The following is a 21,285-nucleotide window of genomic DNA, read 5'->3' on the forward strand; positions in this document are numbered from 1 at the left end:
ATTCAGGTTAAGCTGTTTTTCCAAATACTGTCCAATTTCCTAGCTCCTTTTATTGAATAGTAGAAATTGATTTGTGTCTGCTACTTATGTATAGAATTCTCATAATCTGGGTGTTAGTCTACTCTTAACTGATACACTCTTTTAAGTGTTGACATTTCATACATTTTGATATGTGAACAAATCCATTTTCATTACTCAGTTATAAAATCCATCTTGGGCTTTTTCTCCCCCAGGTAAATAGAAAGGATCAAAAAATTATATTGGGATTTTAGATGGAAATGTACCAAACCTGTATTTTTATTTTGGGCTAGAATCAATTTATTTATGTTAATCGTTCAAATTCAAGAATATGGTATGCTTCTCAATTTATTCAAGTCTTCCTTTACAGCTTTTAGTAATTTAATCATTTTATTCATGTAGGACGTGTGTGTGTGTGTGTGTGTGTGTGTGTGTGTGGTTATTCCTGGCTACTAGTTTTGTTGCTACAGTGTAAAATACTTTTCTTCTGAGTTTTGTTGAAGGATTTTGATTGTTTTGTGTCTGGTAAGCAGCCACTCTCTGAACTCTTTTCATTAGTTCTGAGGTTTGACGTATATCCTCTTGAATGTTTTCAGCCACATTAGTATACCGTCCGCACATATTAATGTGGTTTATTCCTCACCACAGCAGCCAGACCTTCCAGATTAATGTTAAGCAACTGTACTGATCTTGGGCCTATTTGTTCCCTGTCTGCCTTTAATGGAACTCCTTTTATACCACTGCCCCCGGGTTTGGGGATCTTTATTGTATTAAGGAATTATGCTTTTATTTCATTTAGTGTTTTTTAAAAATCTAGAGTAGATTAACTAGAATAAAATAGATTGAATTTCATCTGATTACTGTTTATTAAGGTGATTGGCTTTTGTCTTGACTTACTGTTGTGGTGTCTTATGTTACTAGACTTTTGTAACAGATTAAACCACACTTGCATTGTCTAAATAGGGCTTGTCATGAAAATAACAAGTCTCAAGCTGTTAGCTCTCCAGGAGGCCCAAATGACATGAAAGATTTTCTTATTAGGTACATCTGTGAACTGTAGGACCAACAGCACCAACTCGTGCCACAGACCCTACTCCCTGGAGCCCAGAGGCATCGGGAAGCAGCAGAGACTCCACGGCCACCCTCTGGATGGAGACCCCATTTTCTCAAGAGAAGGAATGGTGGAGGTGGCGGGAGCATCAGGGGAGGAAGAGATGGGGGCAGTCCCGGGCGGAGGGGCAGGGCAGTAGGAGCAGGAAGCTGGGACGGGGGAGGCCCCATGGAGAAGTACAGGCTTCCTGGCTGGTGTCATGGGTTTGAATCCTGGCTCTGCCAGGGCCTGGCACACTAGCTCCTCTTTCCCCATGTGGGGACGAAGAGTCAAGATCTCAAATGAAACCTGTTCTTCCTCCCGGGTCCCGCCTCTGGGAGACAGTGGCACCAGCACCCACGCCGTCCTCCCAGCCAGAGAGCCGGCCACCCCTTGGTGCCTCCCTCTTAGGAGGCCAGGGCCCGGAGGCAGGCCCAGGCCCCAGCACACAGCCTGACTCGGGGAGGTGCTCACTGAAGGTTTATTCAATAAAGACCACAGAAAAGACTGTCAGTGGAGCTTCCTCCAAATGGGAAAAGCAGCCCTTCTGGGAAGAAAACATTCTTGGTCCATGTGGCGCTGAGTCAGTTAAAAATCATGCTTAAGGCACATGGCTGGTGGTGACCTCTGTGTCAGAAGACGTGCGTGGGCTTGTTGCTCCATGGAATTCTTCCTCGTCGTTTTCTTTGGGTTTCCAGGCTCAGGGCCCTGGTGGGGGGTCTCCCACCGTTCACTTCCTCCAGGGCAGGGTTTTAGGCCCCAGGCTGCCCGGTCCTCCCTCCATCCACCAACCAGTCGCTGCTGCTGCTGCAGCCCCGGCTCACACCAGGGGGATGGGGTAGGAGGCGCAGGCTGCCAGGCCGCACATGTTCTTCCCGCGCTCCAAGAGGAAGTACCTGCACAGAGGGAGGGGCTGAGGCGTGGCTGGCGGCTTCCTCTCCACAGGCCCTTCTGGAACCAAGGTCTGACTCCAGGGATTAGGCCCTCTGAACTTGCTCACAAAAGAGCAGTACTGGGTTTATCTGACCACCAGGAAATCTCTGACCTGTGAGTAACTTCTCCTTCCCTCCACCTGGCTGCCCCCTGAACTCTCTTCCTTATTCTGTCCATATCTAACTTGTCCCAGAGTTTGCTGAGGGCCCCGTTCTTAGCTCTGCCTAGGCCCTCATGTAGTTATTTAATCACCACTGGGACCCCTCGGGTAACAGATGAAAACCCCCTTTTCAGGTGAGGACACGGAGTCTTAGAGAAGAGACAGGGACAAAGTCCCATCAAGGTATGTACCCAGGCCACCTGATTCCAGCCCCATTCTAGAAGGAGGGGCTGTCAGCCATCAGGTAAACTTGGTGCTTGGATTTCTCACCCACAGGCCCTCCCAGGTGCTGGCTTAGTCCCAGCAGCGTCCTGTGTTGTGAACTGTTTCCTAGTGGTGGTCACAGAACCTCCTGAGCCAAATGGACTCCTGTTCCGGACACAGAGTCATCAAAGTCTGGGGTCCAGGATGGGAGAGGGGCTGCTGGAGGCTTCTTGGGGGTGTGAGGGTTACATCCTCACGCTCCCCTCTTCCTGGCCTGGACTAAAGGCTCTGTTTAGCAGCCCCTTCTTGGAAGCCACATTTGAGGTGGAGGAGACCCCCTGCACACTCCGAGGGCCCCCAGACCCGAGCAGTCACGCCCCGTCCCAGCACACGGGACCTGGAAGCTGCTTACCCCTTCATTCCCCACTGGGGACCCCAAGAGTTCTTCACGATCCAATAGGGTATCCCATTTTCTTCTCCATACCCAACAGCCAGGACTGCGTGGTTTACTTTATCTGGAGTTTTATGACAGGAAGTACTGGAAAGTGAAAATGAAAGAGGCTTGAAATATGGAAAATATGTGGGACTTCTGTGGCGGTCCAGGGGTTAGGACTCTGCTTCCACTGCAGGGGACGTGGGTTGGATCCCTGGTAGGGGAACTAAGATCCGGCCTGCCGTGCAGCACAGCCAAAGGAAAAAAAAAAAAAAGGTGAGTCGATCACATCCAAGAAGTGAATTAGAGCAAGGTTTCCCAAAGCGGGGACTGGGAGGCAGTTAAGGTGGTGAATTAACTCTCGTTTAGTCACAGGGAAAGAGAAGTATTCTCTTCAGCCCCTTGGGTTCTTCTCACCCAAAGGAGCGAGATTTAGCGTGGTGCTGGCCCAGCTCTGACACCTGACGCTTTCCGATGCCTCTTTCATAACAAGGAGGGAGCAGCCCTCCTGTTGCACCTTCTGAGGGCAACAGTGTCCGGCTGGAGTTTCACATGGCATTGCTTTGTTGCCACTGTATGTAATTTTAAGATTACCTTGTATTTGGGACAATTACACAGGTTTCTCATTTTAGCTAGTGAACTGGTTCTCATGAGGAAATTCTGAAAATTTCAAGAGGACAAACTGCAGTGGTCGTGTGATCACTGAGCCGACGTGTAACTGAGTTGTTGGTACGTGCCAGGCCCAGGGACGAGGTGCGAGACACCAGCAGCGTGCAAAACTCTGCTCCTGGATTTAGGACGCCTCCTTCGACAGGGAGGATGGCAGAGAGGCTACTTCCATACAGTGGACCGAGGGCTGTGACGGCTGGGGGGCTGACGGGAGCCCGAGGAAGGGGATCCAACCAGGTGGGAACGGGGTGGGGCAGGGGCAAGGCTTCCCTGGGGAGGCAGGGGACTCGCATAAAACTATGAGCTCTTCAGTGGGGCAGGGGCACGGGGTGGAACAGGGAGGACGCGGGTGGCTTTGACGGGAGATGAGCTTGGAGAAAGAAGGACCAGATCACGAGGGTTTCCCTGGCCGAGCTAAGACACGAGATGGGGAGATGCTGGAGGATGGAGAAGTTGGAGTGGTGAGAAGGGTGTTCCCGAAGGCTGACTCTGGCTCCGAGTGGAGGACGGACCAGCGGTGAGGGCACAAGGACAGAGCAGGAAGGAGGCAACGGTGGGCACAGACACGGGGAGGGAGCGGAGGGCACGCTTCTGAGCAGTGTTAATGGGGCAGCGTCTGGTGAGGGACGGAAACACGCAGGATCTCAGGTTTCCACGGGCCATCCAGCTTGATGCTGCGGCGAGGCCCTTAGATCTGTGGGTCTAACACCCGGCAGAGACCAGGCTGGCGGATGGAGACTTGGAATTTCTCAGCAAACAGCTGGCCGTGGAGTTCAAGGAGTGTGTGAGAAGAGGGCAGAGCGCTGAGGAGAAAGCCCTGGAGGACACCTGCACTTCGGAATGGCCAGATGACAAGGGGCCATGAAGGAGATGCTACCGGAAGTGGCCGAACTCATATTGCAAAACAGGCAAGAGGCCTGGGTGAGACGACACCAGTGTTAGAGAACTCGGGCTTCCTCAAAAACCCTGCGGTGGAGGCTTCAGCACGGGATTCTGGTGTCTGAGAGCAGCCATTTCCTATTTCACATCTTCAAATTTCTGAACACAGGTTTTCATCACGAGAGGCAGCTCTTCTGCTGAGGAAGGGTGAGCTCTGGGCTCAGATGAGGGCCAGGACCCCAGCCCTGACCAGCCATGTGACCGCCTCTCCTCCTCCCACTTGGGGACCGTGGATCCTGACCTTCAGGGCTGCAGGCTGATGCACTGGCGGAAGGTGCGAAATGCCCACCCAGCCCCTCCCCGGCTCACCTGGAGTAGACACCCTTTTTGTACATCAGAAAGTCATCAATCACCTCGAAGGCAAAGCTCACAGGGTTGTACAGGGCCACCGCCTCCACCATCGCCTCCTCGTCGTTCTGTGGACAGAGGGGCCGACAGGTGGACACACGTGGCCTCTGCCACCTCCCCACCCCACTTGTGAAATATGGCCCTTTGCCCCAAAGTAGGGGACAGAGGCTCAAAGCGATGATTCTGAGGAGGGAAGAGAAGTCTGTTTTAGGCCAAAAAGCTGCCGCCAAGGGGGAGCTGCCCTTCCTTACAGCAGAGCCAAGCCCTGGGTATTGGGGGCTGGTATGGGGGCCCCTGCCCTCTTGCGCCTGAATGGCCGGGATCCTTGGGGTTTTTTATTTGGCTTGTGGGCCCCTCCTCCCAAATCCTGGCTCCCCTGTGACCTCCCTCGGCTTTGCTGGGCTGGACCGTGCGCTCCTCTCTCTCCCCCTCCCTGCTCTGCTCTGAGGGAATCCTGCACCCTTCCGGGTCAGGCCCAGGGTACAGCGTGGACTCATTCACTCGCTCACTCACAGCCACATGCCAAGGCCCTCCCATGGACCAGGGGGTGCAGAGATGGGTGTGACTCCCCCACTCCCACCCGCAGGAACCCCTGCACCCACAACGCCAGTCTAAGGAGCTTTTTTTGGTAGAACTCAGGGGTTAGAAGTCCATGAGCAGATAAGGCCCAGACGGTGGTAGAAATGTGTGTGTGCGCCCGAGGAGGATGCATCCCCATCCAGTGGGGAAGGTGGCATGAGGAAGTCAGAGGCTTCCTGGAGGCTGCGGCTTTGGAACAGAGCTGCAGAGACTGGGCGAGAGCAGCAGTTGCAATCACCGGGGGAGCTTTACAAAATCCCAGTGCCCAGGCTGCGCCCCAGACGATTACATCAGCATCTCCAGGGTGGGTCCCATGCAGCAGGATTTCTTAAAGCATCCCTGCTGGGACCCACTGGGTTAGCGTGAGCTGAGGCCATTCCCCTGGCTGGAGACTTAGGGAGTTGAAATGAGGGTGAGCTGAGGCCAGGGCTCTGCTGAGGGAGGGTCAGGCTGGAGGGGCTGGGGCACCAGCCCTTCCTCCGTCCTGCCTCCCTGGAGGGGCAGGCAGTGACACGGCTGCAAAGAGCAAACGGCTGCCTGATAAGCAAGCCGCTCCCTTCCCTGTGCTCAGAAAAGGCCTCGTGAGCACAGACAGGTCAGGGCAGATGAGACCAGGAAGGCACGGAGGCCTGCTCGCCTAGAGGGGGAGCATGTCGTGGAGTTGCCGTTCCTGTGGCCATCCCTCGGCCCTGCCAAGGAGGGCCAGACGCCAGTGCTGGCCTGCTCTTAGGGCCCTGCAGGTGCCATGGGCAAGGCTCTCCTGGGCACCAGGCAAAAGGGATACCTTTGAGCTCCCGGTTCACTGCCTAATGGGATACGAATGGGCCAGAGTCGGTCAGCCCTTGGTGAGTGTATCTAAGAGAAACTGGCTCTTGTTTTTTTTTTTTTGGCGGTACGCGCCCTCTCACTGTTGTGGCCTCTCCCGTTGCGGAGCACAGGCTCCGGACGCGCAGGCTCAGTGGCCATGGCTCACGGGCCCAGCCGCTCCACGGCATGTGGGATCTTCCCGGACCGGTGCACGAACTCGCGTCCCCTGCATCGGCAGGCGGACTCTCAACCACTGCGCCACCAGGGAAGCCCACTGGCTCTTGTTTGAAGATAAATCTACCATAGTCAGAAATATCCCAAATACAGGGTGTAGATTTTGGAATGACATGGTTTCCGTTCAAATCCAGCTTCCACTTCTAGCTTTGTGGCCTTGGGCATGTTACTTAACCACTCTGAACCTTTCTTCACCTATAAAATGAAGGTGATAATGACATTTATCTCCTAGGGCTGTCTTGGTAATACATGCTAAGTGGTTGGTATAGCTCCTGTCAGCACTCCATAAATTTCATTACTGTTGCTGACTGCATGGCGCCTGCTTTAATTAAATGGTAGCTACTGTCATTACACAGTCATCATGTTTGTGATTTACGCACACATTTGTGGGCACACACCCTCAGCCTACTGCTCTCATCAGCACACGTCACACCTACACACACCCGTGGAAATATTCTTTCACTCTTTATGCATGTTCGCCCGTGCTTGCAAACATGCAAACAGTGGAGTCATGAGGGCTGTTCACACTTATTCCAGCTCCCTCTCGGACAGAGTACGGTTTGTACTGTACTGAAGTTATGGACTTCCCCGTCTACTTGAGGTTAGGTGTGGCTGTGTAACTTGTTTTGGCTTTAAGAGCCAATGCATAATTTACCACTCTTTCCGTCTGCCTGGGTCCTGGAGTGAAGCCAATGACACAGAGAACAGCCCTGCTTAAACCAAGGGACACGCCACACGAATGAGACATAAAATCTGATTGTTTTAAGCCATCCAGAGTCTGGAGCTGTTCCTGCAGCATAACCTGGTTTATCCTGACTGACACACATTCATACTCCGTGCATTCACATTCCATCTCTCACACACATACCCGACATCACACACATCCTCACATCCTCTTTGGTAGGATGGGGATTAAGTTTTGCACTTTACAGACAAGAAAACTGAAACACAAGATGGAAGAGTTGTACAGACCCAGGTCAGAACCAGAGCACCCGAATGCTAGTCTCTTGCTCTTTCCCTCCTGTCTTCCATCCTGCCCCCGTCATGGTGATTGAGATTCAAGGATAATCAAAACTCTTGAATCAAAGTGATGTGCTGCTCAGAAAGGCTGCCCTGCAGTGCCCATTGGCCATCTGACGGCAGTGGAGACTGGCCTCCTGATCAGAACACATTCCCTATCCGAGAGAAGGATCAGTACTCACCATTGTGATGTTGGCCACATCCTTGACAAAAGCAATGGCCTTACTGGGCTGGAACTTGCACTCACCATCCTGTTCAGGGTGGCAAAGGTCATGGGACACAGGTTAGGGATGCTCGGCCCCGGGCTGAGACTTCAGGCCTCCCCTATGCAATTTGATAACATTTATAAAGCGAAAGCTACAGGTCCCAGGGCCTGGGTGATGAGGTCACTTGTGAGGGAACTAGAGGCCTCCTTGCCCTCAAGGACCTCACAGTCTAGTGGGAGGAAAGGGTCCTGTGCTGGCTTTGGCAGAGGTGGGCTCGCATGGCACCTGCTGGGAGCACAAGGAAGGGGCCAGTCTCAGCCCAAGGAACTTCACCTGCAAGAGGCAGGCGCAGAGGACACACGGAGGGAAGATCAAACCCTTCTGAGGCGGGAGAGACGGTCAGGATGACAAGAAGGCAGGACCTGACGTTTAGGAACCAGCAAGTTGGGGGTGGGTGGGAGCATAAGGCTTGTGAAGGGGAGAGTGAAGTAAAAGCCAAGACTGGGAAGACAGATCTGTGCGACGTGGGGGGAAGGCAGGCCTCGAAAGGCAGGCCGAAGAGTCTGGAGTTTCTCTTGCAGGCCCTGAGGAGCCTTTGAAGAGTTCTGAACAAGGCAGGGTGTGGTCAGAGCTGAGTCTCAGAGGCCACTCTGGCGGCCCCTGGGTGGGTGGGTGGGGGGCCAAGGAGAGGGCACCCACAGTGATCTAGGGTGAAGGGAAGCCAAGGTCCGAGTGCAGGCAGGGACACAGAATGGACCAAAGGAGCAGATGCGAGAAGGGCTAAGATGGTCAGAAGGCTGACTGAGGTGAGGTCTGGGTCAGGGAGCCGCCCCAAGAATGGACCACTGGCCGCCAAGACATTTTAGGGAAGGGTGGTCCTCCCATCGCCGAGAGGGGAGATACAGGAGGAATCCCGGGTTTGTGGGACAGTCGAGGTGCCCAGCCGTGCAAAGGCGGGGTTGAGGTGATGGCAGGGGAGGCCCTGGACAAAGTGGGTGTGGGCCCAGGAGTGCTGTCCGCACGAATGGGGAGGGAAGAAGCCAACAGACGGCGTCCCGGTGCACTCACGGCAGGGCGGGGCAGCCTGACGGTGCTGCCACACACAGGGCGGTAAGAGGCCCCCCCGGCTGGCTGACAGCTGGGGCTTGGGCAAGTAGAGGAGGGGAAAAAGTGAGCTGCAAGAGACAATTCTGAGAATCCGGGTGGAAGTGGGGAGTCCTCCAGGGGGGTGCAGGGGAAGAGATGTGTTCTGAGGCTGGGACAAGAACGGAGATGGGGAGCATTGCAGATCAAGAAGACGGAGCCCAGGCTGCCCAGAGTTACCTGGCCCTTGTAGGGGTAGGTGTCTTCACCCATGATGCCCTTGTTGTACCGGATGTACTCGAAGGCCTGGCTGGGGAGACCCCTGCAAGAAGCATACACAGCTGTGCCTACCTGAGACTGGCCCCGATGGAGGCGGGGCCTGCAGGGGCTGGAGCTTGGAGACGTTTGCCCTGGCAGGGCTGGGAGGCCGTGGTTGGGGCATGTCCCAGGGGCAGAGAAGTCTCCGAGGGGCTAGCAATGCCACCGTGTTTGCCCGGCCTCAGGATACAGCTCAACAGACTCAGAAGAGGCTATCAAGGAGGGTCCAAGGTCCAGCCACACGTGCTTCCGTGGGACAGAGACCTCTGGAAGCCAGGCCCCTCGCTCTGTCAGGAAAAGGACCCGACAGGATCTGCCCAGCTGACTGTCGTTGCCACCACCGTGCCCACTGGGCCCCGCCTGGGCAGGTGCTCTGCAAACGTGACTTTCCAACCCCTCAGAACCCCGGGAGGTAGCTGCTGTTACTTCTTGAAGCTCAGACAGGCTGAACAACTTGCCCAGGGCCCCAGAGCTACAGCCAGGATCTGCTTCCAAAGGTGGATCTTCCACCTCGTGTTGCCTCCTGGAGTAAAGAAGACTCAACAGCTATCCAGCCACGACTCCCCATCAATCGCCTGTCCCTTCTGGGTTTTGTCCAGAGCATCTGTCACCACCCCACCTGCGGCACAGCTAGAACATCAGCTGCTGTATCCCTCGTGCCTACATACAGGGCAGGTGCTGTCGTACTTGCTGAATGAACGAAAAAATGAAGTAAACCAAAGCAAACATCCCTCGGAAAAATGGTGGGGCCCCAGGATGCCCTTTCAGACCTGTGACGGGTGGTGTTTATAAGTTGCAAAGAGGAAAGAGACCAAAAAGCCATGAGGCTAACCATGATATGATGGTGGACCAGCAACTAGGCCGTGGCTTCACCCCCGACTCCCAGACGCAGCCCGAGCGTGGAGGCCCTCGTGCTGGCTCTGTCAGAGCAGGTGGAGCACCGGGCCTTCCCAGGACTCGCCCGAGAGAGGGATGGGCCGCAGGTAGGCGAGCGGAGGCGAGGCTGGGAGCGTGCCCTAGGGGAGCACGAGGGCCTGGCTTTACACACATATGTTCTGGGAAAGCCGCTCATCCCGAGGAAAGGTCTCAGAGCACGTGAGGAGGAGATGAGGGCTGGAGACACAGAGAAACGTGGGTAAATCCCTAAGAACCCGTGGGTCGGGGGAATTCCCTGGCGGTCCAGTGGTTAAGACTCAGTGCTTTCACTGGACTTGGGTTTGATCCCTGGTCGGGGCACTAAGATCCTGCAAGCCATGTGGTATGGCCAAAAAAATAAATAATAATAAAAAAAGGGCCAGGAAAGCAGGCCCAGCAGAGACGCAGCCTTTATGCCTGAACCCTGCACCACATCTACAGGAAAGCTCCTCGACGCGGCCTGCCAAGCTGGGGTGGCTAGAGCTTTAGAGAACCTGTGGAAAGGCCAACCAGACACCTGTGTGTGGATCTTGGTTTTGGAGGATGATGTGCTTCTCATTCTATTAATTCTTTCGGCCACTCGCCAGAGGCCTTGGTGGCCAGCGAGGCCAAGTGTGCTATGGGGTGAAATCCGGGTGACACCAGGGAACGAGGGTGGATCTTGGAACCAGCCAGGCCTGGGCTTGCATTACAGCTCTGCCCGTTCCAGCTGAGGGACCTTGGGCGTGTTAGGTGACCTTCCCCCTCCACAAGCGGGGCCGATTTTGCTCCCACCGAGGGCAGAGGCTGTGGCAGTGCCCGGCCCGTATGAGGCCCGACAGAAGTGACCCCGGGAAATGAGCAGGGGCTTTGCCCCCCCCACCCCCCCCCAACCCCCCCCACCCCGGTCAGGGCCGTACCCTTGGCAGCCGTGATTGTTGAAGTTCTGGGCGCAGTCCACCAGCTGCTGCTCGGCCTGGAGGGAGGAACGCACGCCCGGTGAGCTGGGCGCCTCCAGCGCCCTGCCTCCCGAGTGGACCCACGCCTGCGGCCCCGCCTGCCCGGGGCCCAAGGGCACCAGATGCTAAGCTCCCGGAGAGCAAGGGCTGTCTCCCCAGCAGCCGGCCCCTGTCGGGGAGAAGCTCAGCGACGGCCTGGCAGCCAAGTGGGCAGGTGAGAGGACACGGGGGGCCCTGGAGGTGTGCACGTACGTGTGGCTCCTGGGGTCCTGTGGTGGCAGATGGGAGGGGGAGGGGACAGGCCTTCCCTCAAGCCGGTTCCTGGCGGCCCTCACCAGCCTTGCCGGCCCCTCTTCCCCACACAGGAGGCAGCGGCTGGGCAGTCACCCCTCACTCCAGGGGCTCAGGGGTCCCTGCTCGCTCTTCCCTGCCTGAAGGTGACCAGCTTGAGAGGGGCCACAGCTCCTACAGGGCTGCCTCCCAGGCAGGCTCTGCTCTCGGAAGGCCCCAGGTGGCCACACCGAGGAACACCCCGACCCACCCAGGGATGAGCCCTTGGGCCATCTCCTCAACAAGCCTCATTCCTTCTGAAGTGTCAGCTGAGGTCTGCACGCTGCATGTCCGTGAGGCTGGGACACCTGAAGTCCAACTGAAATGGCACTGTCAGCAAAAGCCACAAAGAAGCCTGACGGCCCAGGTCTGGTCCTCCGAATCAGGCCTTGGAGCGAAGCTGTGACCCCTCTCCCGCATCCCTCCCCCGGCACCATGGCTGATTGCTCACCAAAGAGGGCAGCCTCCCAGTTGCTATGGCGACAGCAGACTCCAGGGCCCCGGTGGTGGAGAAGGTCCAGCAACTGCCACAGCTGCCCTAGAGGCCAAGGGGAGGGGGAGGGAGGTCAGGGGCCAGGACCCCGCGGGCTCCCGTGACTTCAGCTGACAAAGCCCTGGCCCACACTGTCCACGCTGACCCTCACGAGGCCCGCGAGGCCGGCATCCTTCTCCCCGTGTTGCAGACGAGGAGGCCGAGGCTCGCACAGGGGAAGCAGCAGCCGCCACCGCTGATGAGTGCCCGTGCACTCCCAGTCCTGGCCCCCCGCTACCAACCCCCACCGGCCTACACGCCAGAGCCCTCCCTCCCGACCCCACTCTGTGCTCTTCTGTTCCTCGGAATCTTTTTTTGGCATGCGGGATCTTAGTTCCTCGACCAGGGATGGAACCCACGCCCCGGCAGTGGAAGCGCAGGGTCTTAACCACTCGACCGCCAGGGAAGTCCCTCTACTTCTGAATCTTATGCTGATTCCTCTTCTTCCCACTGTCTTCCAACAGAAGGCCTCGCCAGAGTCCTGTTTCTAGAAGCTTCTCTATCACCTTTCCACCTCCAATCTCACCCACAGTCCCAACTGTTAAACTGACAACTCCCCAAACGCTCAGCCCTCACCTCCACCCAGGCCCAGACACCCTGTCTCCCAGATGATCCCACCCGTATACGCCCCAAACCCCTCAGACTCTGCGTGTCCTGACCCACCCGTCCATCTCCCCGTCCTCTGCCACGGTCACTGCCGCTGCCCAGCCACCTTCCTCCCGGCGCCTCCCGAGGGCTCAGAGTCGGGCGCTGGAACCTGCCTGCCTGGTTCAAATCATAGCTCTGCCCCACACCCACCGTGCGACCTGGGCGAGCTGCTGCCCACTCTGACCCTCGGTCTCATCATTTGTAACACGGGAACAGCCGTGCTTCCCTCACAGGGCTGTTTGTCAGAGGGGTAGATGAGATCCTGCCCGTCGTGCAGTTACCCCACAGGCTCCGTAATATTAGCTGTTGTTTGTGTTTTTCTCTCAGCCGCATCTTGGTCTCTGTTCTGCCCCTTGCTGGTTCAGTCTTCCATATTTTACTTCTGAAATTTCTCCTAAGATTCCCGTCCTCGCTGTCATTGTTGAGTCCTCACTGCTGTCTCCCTGGAAAGAGCCTTCACCCTACCCCGGGCTCCAGTTCTTCCTCTCAAAGCCTTCCCTCGGCAGGGAGGGAGGGCCTGGTCAGAGCGTCTCTGGCTGGTCAGAGGCTGGGCTTGGCCGCCACTGCAGGAGGCAGGGCAGGGCCGAGTGGCCAGCACTGGCCTTGAGCAGAGACCTGGATGAAAGGGCCCTCTGTCATCTGCTTGCCTTGTACCTTCAGCGCTTCCTCCTCTGTAAAGTGAGAAACCCTCAAGGCTGCTGAGCTAATGTCAGATCCGGTCGCCGTATCTGTAACCGCATGGTGTCTACAGTGAGAGACCACACACACCCATGAGGGTAATCGCCTTGTTCTGGCCCCTCCACCCCGGGGCTCCGTCCTGCCCGAGGGTCAGTTAACACAAGGACCCGGAACGTTCTTGGCAGACTTCCCCTTCTCACCTGCCCACAGGGTGAGCAGGTTTCGGGCTTCCACATTTAACGCTTGTTGCTTTGAACGGTCCTGGAATTCTCAGATGGTCTAAAAGCTGCCTTTGGGGCTTGGAGCAGAGGGCTGACTTCATTCTACCCCTCCGACTGCTGGGAGGGGAGACTTGTCTCGGCTTCCGGATGCTGGTTTAAACGTCTAGATCACTAGGCAGGTTCTGGGAACCCAGTGAGCCTGGGAGGATTTGGAGCTATGCCATGTGGCTTTAAGGAAAGGGAGAAAATGTTTCTCATGGAGAGTTTCAGTGGAAAGCAAAGTGCTTCCAGGAGGGAAACCTTCACCTGTATTTCCTGGGATCGAGAGGTCGGCATCTTCCTGAAGAAGGCCACTGCACTGTTACTTCCAGGGGACAGCAAGGGGTGGGTCCAGACTCTCCAGGACAGAGCAATGTGCTGGGACCCTCCAGCCAGCGGCCGGGTTCTCACCTCTGTAAGTGCAGGGAAGACGCCGCCACTCCCCTTGCCAGGCATGCTGTGCCCTGCGGGGCTGCTCCTGAGAACAGGTCTGAAACGCTGGGATCCATTCTGTTCACTAACCACCTGCAGCTCCCTTGTGGGAAAGCAGCCAGCCAGGGAGGGGCTGGGCCCTGGTGCCTCGTGCAGCGTATGGAGGACGGGGAAGAAAAGATGTGTGGGCAGTAGGAACGGGGTCCCGGTGTGCAGTTACTAAAGGGCACAGAGAACGTGATGTTTTGGGTGACTGTAGAAGAGACCTAGGGCCAACGGGGAACTTTACACAGTGGGGTGGAACAAGGGGGATGGGTAAACTTCAGCCCAGTGAAGAAATACACTTTTATCCCCCAGAGCCAGCCATAAAAACAATGACCTCCCAGCCTTTCAGAGGAAGGCAGCTAGAGAGATGATGAGAAAAAAAATAGAGTTGGGGATATACTCTCTGTGTTTTGGGATTCTTCTGAGTTTTTCTTCCTGGCATACTGCCTGAGAATGTGGCCATTTGGCGTGTGTGGGGGGAAAGGTGGGATTGTCATGCATACCTGATTTTTCACTGGTGAGACAAAATTTCCTTTTTTCCGCCAGTCCATGGAGGGTGGGTAGGGACCAGTACCCCGAAGGTAGTTACCTTTGGTGGCTGAGCAATTCTGAAACAACGAATTACATTTTTTTCAGGGGGAAGAAGAGAAACCGTTTTGATGGAAAAGTATGTAATTAAAGTGGAATCACCAAGAGAGAATAAGAAAGACTGTAGCTGTCAGAACCATCCCACCTCCACCCATTGGTTCCAAACGCTAAATGACAGGTCCTTCTGGGAGCCCAGATTGGGGGTAGTTAGGACAGGGTAGGCGGATTTAGCAAATAAAAATACAGTTCACTCAGTTAAACTTGAATTTCAGGTAAATGACGAATAAGTCTGTAGTGTCTGTCCTGTGCAATGTTTAGGGTATACTTATGCTAAAATATTATTTGTTGTTTATCCGAAATTCAGTTTTAAGGGGCAACTATATTTTCTCCAGCAACTCTAAGTTTGGGGTCTGCATGAGGCCATGAGCATGGACTGACGAACTGCTGGGAGCTGACACGTCTGGATCCCCCAAGAACCTGGGGGCCCCCCAGCTGCAGCTGGGGAGGGGCCGAACCGCTCTGGAAGCAGAGCGGGCTATGAGCTGATTCCAAAGGTTTGAGCGAAAAGACTCAGACTTGGTCACAATGAATAACACCCACCTGAGGTTCTGACCAAAGATACTTGCGTTTTAATTCAGCAAAGCTCATGTCTGAAAACTGGTTCAGTCCCACTGAAAAAGAGAAGGAAAAACCATAAACGAACAAAAAAACACAACAAAAAAGAGGAGCTCAGTAAGTCACTAATAAAGAGAAAAAATAATGAAACCCCACATTCACATGTGTCCGATTTAGAGCCCCCTGCAACTTGGCTCCTTTAAATTTTTAAATGTCATGTACAGTTGACCCTTTCAAAAAAAATTTTTTTTTAATTTATTTTTTAGTGAAGTATAGTTGATTTTACAGTTGACCCTTGAACCGCATGGTTTGAACTGGGCAGATGCACTTACACACAGATTTTTTTCAGTAGTAAATACTGCAGTGCAACATGATCCCAGGTTGGTTGGATCCTTGGATGCAGAACCGTGGAGACAGAGGAACTGGGTATACAGAGAAACCGTGTATATGGAGGGCAGACTGTAAATTATACTCAGATTCTCAGCGGTGCAGAGGGTCAGTGCCTCTAACCCCGCATTGTTCAACTGTAATTCAATATATCAAGGTCAACTTCACTTGCTTCAGAATTCCCTGGGGAGCTTGCCTTCTCTTTCTTTTTCTTTCCTTTTTTTTTGTAATATTTGTTTATTTATTTTGGCTGCGCCAGGTTTTAGCTGTGGCATACGGGATCATTGCTGCGGCATGTGGGATCTTTTAGTTGCAGCATGAGGGCTCTTAGCTGTGGCATGCATGCGGGATCTAGTTCCCTGACTAGGGATTGAACCCGGGTCCCCTGCATTGGGAGCGCAGAGTCTTACCCACTGGACCACCAGGGAAGTCCCATGGGGGAGTTTTTCCACAGTACAAATGTCTGGGCTGCACCCTGGAGATGCAGACGTAATGGGTCTGGGGTGGGGCCTGGGCACCCATATTTTTAGATACCCCATCAGTGAGTCTGGTGAACGGCAGGGTACAGAACCAGCACACCTGCGCCAACTGCCTGCCCACCTGCCACCTCCTTCAGTCTTCCTAACCCGCGAGGGGAGCGTTATCCTCTCTACTTTACAGTCAAGTAAAACTTCAGAGCGGGGTCACACGTCAATACTAGGCAGAAGTGAGATTCAAGCTCTGGTTTCCTTCCACCTCATGCTTTTGCCCACAACACCAACGTGGCTGACACTGCCGTCATTTCTGAGCCCTCAGTATACACGCAGTGTGTGTGTGTTTCTAGTGAAACTAACCCGGAGGGAAGGCAGATGTCCTAAGAGGCTGCTCGAGTCCAGGGCACATCTCTAAAGAGGCTGCCCCGACAGCAATCCAGGGGCTTAGCATCTGGGCTGGACCCACAGATGGCAGGAACAGGGCAGGGCTTCTGTACACCTCCCGTAAACTTCACAACCATCCAGGGGTACCAGCATCTTCCTAAAGCTACAACCCCTTGAATCTCAGAAAATAATGGCGGAGCCAGAATCTGAGGTCAGCCAAGCCCAGCTTCAGAGCCTGGCTTGCTGCTCCGTCCACCCCAAGCCCCTAGTGCGCCCTTTAATCAGTGGCGCCGCTCATTGATTTCCTCCCCCGTCTGAGATGCTCCCTCCTGCCATGGGCGAGAAGCCCGCAGGAAAGGTGCCCCACGGTACTTTTGAATGTGTGGTTCCCAGCGTTGTGGGCATTGATCTTCCTCCAGTTGCTGACAAACGCCTGCAGCCTGTGGTGGTACTCCTCCGAGCTGTATTTCTTTTGGTGCTGAAACAAAACACACGAGCAATAAGTCACAGAAACAGGATGCAGCTCACCAGAGGGAGACAGTTTTGTTTTCTAAAAGGAGGATTGCAGGTTTTCTTTCTGCCACGATTCTCAGGCCAAATCTGTATCACAGGCAGGACACTGCCCTGGGTCTCTGTGGTGAAAGTCAGGAAGTTACAAAGCAACCCCCCCCCCAACCCCGCCCGCCCCGCTGCCTCTGGGGACCTGTGGCCAGAATGAAGCCCATGCAGCTGCCAGAGAGTCAGCCAAGAGACCAAGAGGCCCTGGTGAAGGACCTGCCAAGTGCAGGTCACCTCTGGACGCCGCAACTGGTACTAGGTCAAGTTAATGGCAGACATCACCATGTTTCAAAAATACGCACACTAGCGTTTTCCAACTGATTTTGCAGCAAACACACAATGTGACGTGAATACAAAATACAGAAATGAATCTCAAGGCTTGAAAGGCTGCTAGCCAACTTCATCACTGGGGACCACTGTTTGGAAGGAATTCACTTAACTGAATCGTTCCCAGCGTTTGACCGATTCCCAGTTGGGAAAGACCCAGGGAGATGGGGTTGGAAAATCCCTCTTCATTATCTCAAATCAAGCACAGTTTCGTTTGATAACAGGAAACTTAGTGAAGTGAAGAGCTTCAGAAAGAAGTTGGACACTGACCTGCAACATCCATGACTTAAAGTGAAACTTCTCTGCAAAAAGAAAAAAGAAAAAAAAAATTAGGCCTGGGTGTCTCGCAGTAACGTCTATAGCCAAGTAGGGCACATCAGAACTGATTTGCATTTTAGGGAACTGGGCTAAATTTAAGCAGCCAAAATGGTGTTATCTAATGCTGAACGTGAAGAGGAACTCAAACTCTTACCGCTTTTGTACTCCAAATTAATTTTGAAAAACTACATGCCATTAACCTATGGTATTAAAAGTCAGGATAAGTGGTGGTCCTTAGTGGGGGTACAGAGGGGGCTTCTGGGGTGCTGGTGATGTTCTATGTCTTCATCTGGGTGCTGGTTTCACGAGTATGTTTAGATTATGGAAATTCATTAAAATGCATATTTAATGATTTGTGCCTTTTTCTGCACTATACTTCAGGAAGAAGTTAATTTCAAAACCTATATATCCCAAGTGTGGGCAAAATTTTGTTAAAGGGACAGATGGTAAATATGTTAGACTTCACTGTCTCTACAGTCTGTTACAACTACTCAACTCTGCCCTTGTGTGTGAAAACGAAGGGGTGTGACTGTTTCAATAAAATTTTATTTACAAAAAACGGGCTGGCCAGTCATTTGTAGACCCCTGCTATATCCACCCTTGTACATTTTTAAGCTATCTAAAAACTGCACTTCAAATGTTCATAGCTGCAAAGGATGTATTCCAGCTTATTGTAAAGAATGACATATAAAAATAAGACTGTTACATCATTCTTTTAAAGCTGGCCAAAAAGATCCATGATACCATCATGATTTGATATCCACCATCAGTAACATGAACAAGCCCTGCTATAAGAGCTGGATATTTCAGATAGTTTCTTTTTCTCCTTGAACTCCCATCTCCACCCACATCTCACAGAATTTTGCCCTAAGGGAGTATCTGTTTATACTTGGTCGCTCTAGCATCCTTTTATGCAACACCAAGAACAGAAAGTATAAATTTAAATTACTGTTACTCCCTGTGACCCATGTGCCTCTGACTATTATAAAAATTTATTCTGGATTAAGTCATCATCATCACCATCATTATTAACACTGATTAAAACATGTCAAATATACCTTATGAAAAGTATTTCTTAAACGTAAAAAGTAAACTTGTATCGGAAAGGCATCTCTTAATGAGGTAAATTAAAGTTTACTAACAACGCCCCTCCCCATGGATTTATATATTCATGGGTGAATATTACCGAGTTTCTTGAATGGGTTAGCATTAATTCTGGTCTTTGCCTCAGCCCTTTAAAAGGCTTGAGAAATTCTGCTCAAATAAACAGGATTGTTCATTGCTTATTGCTTCTGGGAACAGAAGGCAATTTTTAGAGCAACGTCACTCAATTCCTTGCACTCCTTCCTACGCCCCAAATCACATGGTGCTCTATTACGCAACATTATTTCTAGGACCCCAGCAGCTGATACTTTGGTGAGGTCCTCTCTTCTCTTGGAAGTAAAGGGTTTGGAAGTAGATTCCCTGTCTGTGCCGGTATCACTTGGAACTTTTTTGTGTTTCCCCACTGATCCACACCCCACAGTCTGAAGATCACTGTTGTATGGAATTTAGGATCTCCCCTTGTGGGTCCCAGATCTGTTCCGGAAAGCAAGTGATAGCCATTTTCCCTGGGGAAGAAATGCACATTTCCCCAATATATGCCCTGCGTGGGGTTTCAGAGGATTGCAAATCCTAGTTAAGGCCCTGCTACAGCGGATGGCTTCAGAGTAAGACAGATTTAAGGCAGATGGAGTTTGGGACAACTGACCAGTGTTTGCCTCCAGAGGTTTCAAAAGCAACAAGCAGCTGTGAAAACCCAGTATTAGTTCTCATTCGCTGGAGGTCAGCAGAAGAAAAAGCCAGAGATGATCTTGGGCGAGAAAGATCTCTGGTGACCCTTCACCCCAACCTCAGATAGATCCATTTCAATCCATTGTGACTTTTGGAAGAAAGCACACATCCTTTATGTACCGCCCTGTCTCGGGGACCACGTGGGAGTGTCTAGAACAGGGATTAGCCTGTTTTTGTATGGCCCACGAGCTAAAAGTGTTCACACTTTTGAATGGTTTTTAAAAAATGACATTTTGTAGCACCTTAAAATCATTTGAATTCAAATTTCAGTGTCCATAAGTAAAAGTTTCCGGGAATGCAACCCGCTTATTCATTTGCACACTGCCTAGGGCTGCTTTCAACACAGGTAGCTGCTACAGAGCCTGTGTGGTTCACAAAGCCTGAAATATTTACTGTCTGGCCCTTTACCTAAGGAAAAGTTTGCCAAGCCCTGCTTTGGTGTTAAGACGGCTTCCAGCACCAGCCCTCCTCCTCCACGCAGGACACAGCCAGGGTAAAGCAAAGCCCTGGCTTGAGGGCAGCTGGGTTTTCCTTAGGTTGGGACTGAGCTGGAGCTGGGCGTCCTCCCAGGTCTGCAAGACTGGGGGACTTCCTTGGACAAATGGGTCGGGAGGAATAAGGCAAGATTCTGGTCGAAAAGATTCAGCCCCAGTGATCTCTGTCCCATCCCCAGGCTGCTCTTTGGCTACAATTCTTTGTCCTCAGGGTGAGGGGCTGGTGGTCTGCTGAGGTCAGAGCCTGTGGGCAGTGGGCAGAGGCTGAGGGTGGGGAGTGGCAGGGCAGGAGGGAGGCTGCAGGGGCGAGCCTTCAGCCGGGGGAGGTGGCTGGACCCCCAGCAATAGAAGGGGTGTAAGAGCAGCATGAAGCTGGGCCACTCACAGCCCACCTGGCCATAAAGGGGAGCCCTGGGGCTGGACCTTACCACTCTGAGCCCTTGGAACAAACACCCTCAGTCTTCAGGGGCTAAAACTGCTATTGCTCTAAGTGCAAGTCACTCCTCCAAACAGCCCGTCCAGCCCATTGTACAGACAGGCTCTCAAGGCACCTCTGGGGATCCCCTATGTGCAAGTCCCTGGAAGCTACTAGGAAAGGCTGGAAAGTCCCTGCTTGCCTCCGGCACGGGCAGATCAACGTCCTCTAAGTCTCCAGATGGCGGGTGGAGGGCAGAAGGGGCCGCAGACTGCCGTGGCGTACTAGTCTCTGCAGCGCCCCGAGCAAGGGGGACCCTGGGCACCTAGCCACCCGCTCCTCTGCTCACGCGAGACGCCCGCCCTCCAAACCTCCCCCTCCTCCCCCCCCCCTCCCCCCTCCCCGTCACACAGGTCACCCTGGCTGGATCCCCTGTTACCGACCCGCAGAGCTCTTGAGCCTCGGGCCTGGGAAATGCGCTGCCCGGCTGCTCCCGAGCCCAGAGTCACCACCCGTCCAAGGTCCCCAGAGTCTCCGACCTGCCGGGCCCCTTTCCGGGGGCGCTCGTCCCCGTACCTAGGGAGCTCACTGCCAGGTCGGCGGCGCCGCAGGAGGTGGGGCCCAGGAGCCAGGCTCCGGCGCAGAGCAGCGGCAGGATGGCCCACATCGTGGCGGTGGCTGCGACTCGGCCGGCGCACTGGCTCCGGAGGCCGCGGGGCAGGCAGCCAAAAGCCGCCTCGGGGGGGCGGGAGGGCGCGAGGGGCGGGGCCGGGCGGGAGTGGGGGGGCGGGGGGAGGAGGCGGGAGGCGGGGGGAGGAGGCGGGAGGCGGGGGGAGGAGGCGGGAGGCGGCGGGACCCTGCAGGACTGCCCGGAGCGCCAGGCTCGTGGGAGTGGAGCACCTTCGACCTCCCGTCCTGGCCACATCACTCCCCTTTCTCCTTCTCTGCAAGGAAGGGCAGAGGAGAGTTGGACCGCTCCGTGCGGCGGGGTCCTAGATCTGCCGGTCTGTCAGGACTGGCAGGCACTATGGGCGAGGGCGGTGCCTGTCCCCACCCCAGAGCCCCCATCTCCCA

The 21,285-nt window shown here is 54.0% G+C and overlaps 1 protein-coding gene across 3 annotated transcripts; it reads right to left on the reverse strand.

The window, feature by feature from the left end:
* Positions 1–1,575: 1,575 nt before the first annotated feature.
* Positions 1,576–20,924, reverse strand: CTSH (cathepsin H). Of its 3 annotated transcripts, none has more exons than XM_030878440.3 (12): positions 20,788–20,924; positions 17,422–17,453; positions 16,639–16,744; positions 15,008–15,078; positions 14,323–14,427; positions 11,676–11,762; positions 10,856–10,911; positions 8,964–9,045; positions 7,617–7,685; positions 4,756–4,862; positions 2,818–2,943; positions 1,576–2,004 (listed from the first exon to the last, which is right to left on the reverse strand). In XM_030878440.3, the coding sequence occupies exons 1-12, from the start codon at positions 20,876–20,878 to the stop codon at positions 1,929–1,931; spliced, it is 1,008 nt and encodes a 335-aa protein (XP_030734300.1). In that variant the 5' UTR covers positions 20,879–20,924; the 3' UTR covers positions 1,576–1,928. The 3 variants fall into 3 exon arrangements, with proteins under 3 accessions (XP_030734300.1, XP_069900947.1, XP_060149723.1); XM_070044846.1 differs by having other exon boundaries at positions 20,751–20,845; XM_060293740.2 differs by lacking the exon at positions 20,788–20,924 and adding an exon at positions 20,655–20,751.
* Between the last annotated feature and the right edge of the window lie 361 nt (positions 20,925–21,285).

The sequence above is a fragment of the Globicephala melas genome, chromosome 2 (genome assembly GCF_963455315.2).
Source record: "Globicephala melas chromosome 2, mGloMel1.2, whole genome shotgun sequence".
NCBI classification, from domain to species: Eukaryota; Metazoa; Chordata; class Mammalia; order Artiodactyla; family Delphinidae; genus Globicephala; species Globicephala melas.

Bases quoted from the DNA above. Each gene is read 5' to 3' on its own strand.
- CTSH (XM_030878440.3), bottom strand. From the start codon at position 20,878: ATGTGGGCCATCCTGCCGCTGCTCTGCGCCGGAGCCTGGCTCCTGGGC. The intron at 16,745-17,421 runs GTCAGTGTCCAA...GTTTTGTTTCAG, and splicing joins TTAAGTCATGGATGTTGCAG to CACCAAAAGAAATACAGCTC. The intron at 2,944-4,755 runs GTGAGCCGGGGA...TTCACTTTCCAG, and splicing joins AAAAAGGGTGTCTACTCCAG to TACTTCCTGTCATAAAACTC.